The sequence below is a fragment of the Penaeus japonicus genome, unplaced genomic scaffold (assembly GCF_977035675.1).
Source record: "Penaeus japonicus unplaced genomic scaffold, GWHDUDI00000001_assembly GWHDUDI00000015, whole genome shotgun sequence".
NCBI classification, from domain to species: domain Eukaryota; kingdom Metazoa; phylum Arthropoda; class Malacostraca; order Decapoda; family Penaeidae; genus Penaeus; species Penaeus japonicus.
In genome coordinates, this window is record NW_028234417.1 from 34,732,712 (window position 1) to 34,735,211 (window position 2,500).

The 2,500-nt window shown below is 43.7% G+C and overlaps 1 protein-coding gene across 2 annotated transcripts in view; it reads right to left on the reverse strand.

Annotated features, from left to right (window-relative positions):
- The window catches only part of LOC122262348 (uncharacterized), an 8,901-nt gene that overhangs the window by 680 nt on the left and 5,721 nt on the right, over window positions 1–2,500 (reverse strand). For both annotated transcript variants that reach the window (XM_043030355.2, XM_043030354.2), the window contains exons 9-11: window positions 2,365–2,500; window positions 1,808–2,116; window positions 1–1,642 (exon numbers count right to left, since the gene is read on the reverse strand). The exon at window positions 1–1,642 is cut by the window's left edge and continues 680 nt beyond it; the exon at window positions 2,365–2,500 is cut by the window's right edge and continues 82 nt beyond it. In XM_043030355.2, coding sequence (XP_042886289.2) covers window positions 1–1,642; window positions 1,808–2,116; window positions 2,365–2,500 — 2,087 coding nt within the window. The remainder of the gene's footprint in view (window positions 1,643–1,807; window positions 2,117–2,364) is intronic.

Below are 2,500 nucleotides of genomic sequence, written 5' to 3' on the forward strand. Positions count from 1 at the left end.
GGATCATATCCTCCAGCTGCGTCATGACGTAAGTCCACGGACGTCCTTCGCCAGTGCTGGTGATGTACACAGAAGCTCCTTCCCGAAGACCTTCATCCACAAAGGGAGGAAGGGGATTGGTGTCTTCAGGGTAGTCTGCTTTCAGCACAGGCACAATGAGCACCCTCACCTGGCGGGTTCTTCCTTCATCATCAAACCAAAGTAGGTAAATGGTTACGCCAATGAACATCATGTAAACAGAAGGGTAGGTCAGCCAAACATTAGGAGTCTTGAATTTGTAGGTCAGTAGCGTTTCTTTGATTTCAGCAAAGAAATTTTCTTTAAAGCTTTGAATACATGGAGACTGTGTTCCATCGCTCAAACACACGTCAAGGGAACATTTAGAATTATCACCATTACTGTGTTTGATTCGAAAGCCTTCATACGTCTCGTAGTCAACTTGCCAATACACCTGGAGTGAATCGTAAGGTACATTACCAGCAGGAATTGCTTCTAAGTGTCTTCGAATCATTTTTCCTTTGAATCTCGAGTTGGGTTTCCCTCCCATCTCTCTCAGTAGATTCTCCATTTCGTCTTCAATTACGTTTTCAGACTCAGGATTTGTTCTCCACTTTTGAATGAACGTTCTAAAACTTTTATTGTTAGAGATCCCTAGCTCTTCTGTTTTTTTGCGAAGAAGCAGTGCTGTTCTCGTGTCTTCTTGTGGCTCACTTAGAACTTCTATTCCACTTTCTTCGGGTAGAAGTAAGGTCGAAAAGGCACCAACTTGAGCTTGGTAACCATTGGACAGTGCGTCCAACGTTAAGTCGTTGTTTGAGACTGTTGAACTTCTTTCCAATAGTTGCTTATGGTAAATATGGAGGTAATCCATGCATTCCTTATTACCTTTCATAGCTGCCACATTTTCAGCTGTAAACCCATCCTTTGATTTGGTTTCAATAATTGCTCCGTTATAGAGCAAATACTCTACCATGTCCAGCATTCCATATAACGCTGATATGTGCAACATTGTGAATCCCGTCAGGTCGTCAATCACTGTGTTTACTGGAACATGTTCTCGAAGTTTCTTCAAAAGCGAGACAAGGCCAAATCTAGAGATAATGAACATCGCGCCTTTGGAAATCCTGCCTTTTAAAGAACCTTTTAACGCCCCGTCTAACTCTTTCTCTAGAGAGTTTGCATTGTCTCCAGCAAGATCTTTCATTGTCCTGCAATACTTCTTGAAATTCTTGATTTCATTATCCAAAACTTCAGCGAGAAATTCCTCGGGAAGCTCACTCTCATTGCCAACGGAAAGAGACATGTTTAAGTCTCTGAACAAGACATACAGCGTATCTTCCTTCCTGCCCTTCAGCGCGCTGCTTACGGGGTTCTCTTCTCGAGGGAGGGGGTGAAGGTGAACGTCCTCCAGGCCGAACATCTGACACGTGAAAGATAGTCCAAGATTTGCAGCCGTGCACAGTAACTCTCTCGCCCTCTCACTTTGGGTCTTTTTGTCTGCAGAATCTCGGATGAACTTCCACCTTGCTTTCGGTCCTTCGTCGTTTATATTTGTTGCAAATTCTTCTATATTTTCTTGGAGACGCACATTTGCACCTCCTTTGATACTATTGGCTTCATGCTTCAGTTTGTTGACACACTCCTTAGATGCAAAAGAAATTATGTTAGTGCTTAATATCCACATGACAAACATACACACACACACATACATATATAGACTATATATACGTTGTGTATGCGTTTGCATGCATGTATGTATGTATATAGCCAGATAATTAGACAAATATATATATACACATCATGATACCTTTCTCAGGATAGCAGGCAGCAGAGCCGGGAGGTCAGCCTTGCTATGAGCTACCTCCAGGGGCGTGATAGAAACCAGGGGGCGGGCACAGAGCGGAGCTCCGGCACTCAGCAGCAACGTAGCGACCTCCAAGTGGCCTCGCCTCACTGCCTCAGTCAAGGGGTCGTCTCTGGCGTCCAGCGGAAGGAGGTGGCTCTTGCGCTGTAACAGGTTCCTTACTTCCACCACTTTGTTTTCTTGAGCAGCAGTCACCAGTTCCTTAAACAAGCTGGCGTCCGTTCGGGTAGGAGAGGCCGAGTCTTGATGTATCTGGATTGAAGAAGAAATGTTATTGAGTGGTTGCGATATTATCATGAAAAAAGGTAAGTTACGGGTGGTAATGTACCTGGGATGGAAATGAAATATTCTGGATGAGCGGTGATAGTATTAAGTAAAATATAAACTAGGAATCCTTAGGATATAAAGCCTATCGAAATATGTAGCATAAGATAACACCTGCAATCCTTTAATGAACAATACATGCAATATGCGATATATTTTTTCCCCAGATGACAAACCTTCTCTAGATATGTTGCAAGGCCATGGTGACCATTTTGTTTTGCAGTTTCGTGCGGGAAGACTCCGGAATAATCCGGACCTGGATGGCAACCACGAGTCACAAGAATCTTGGCCATCATCAGCCAAGCCTTAGAA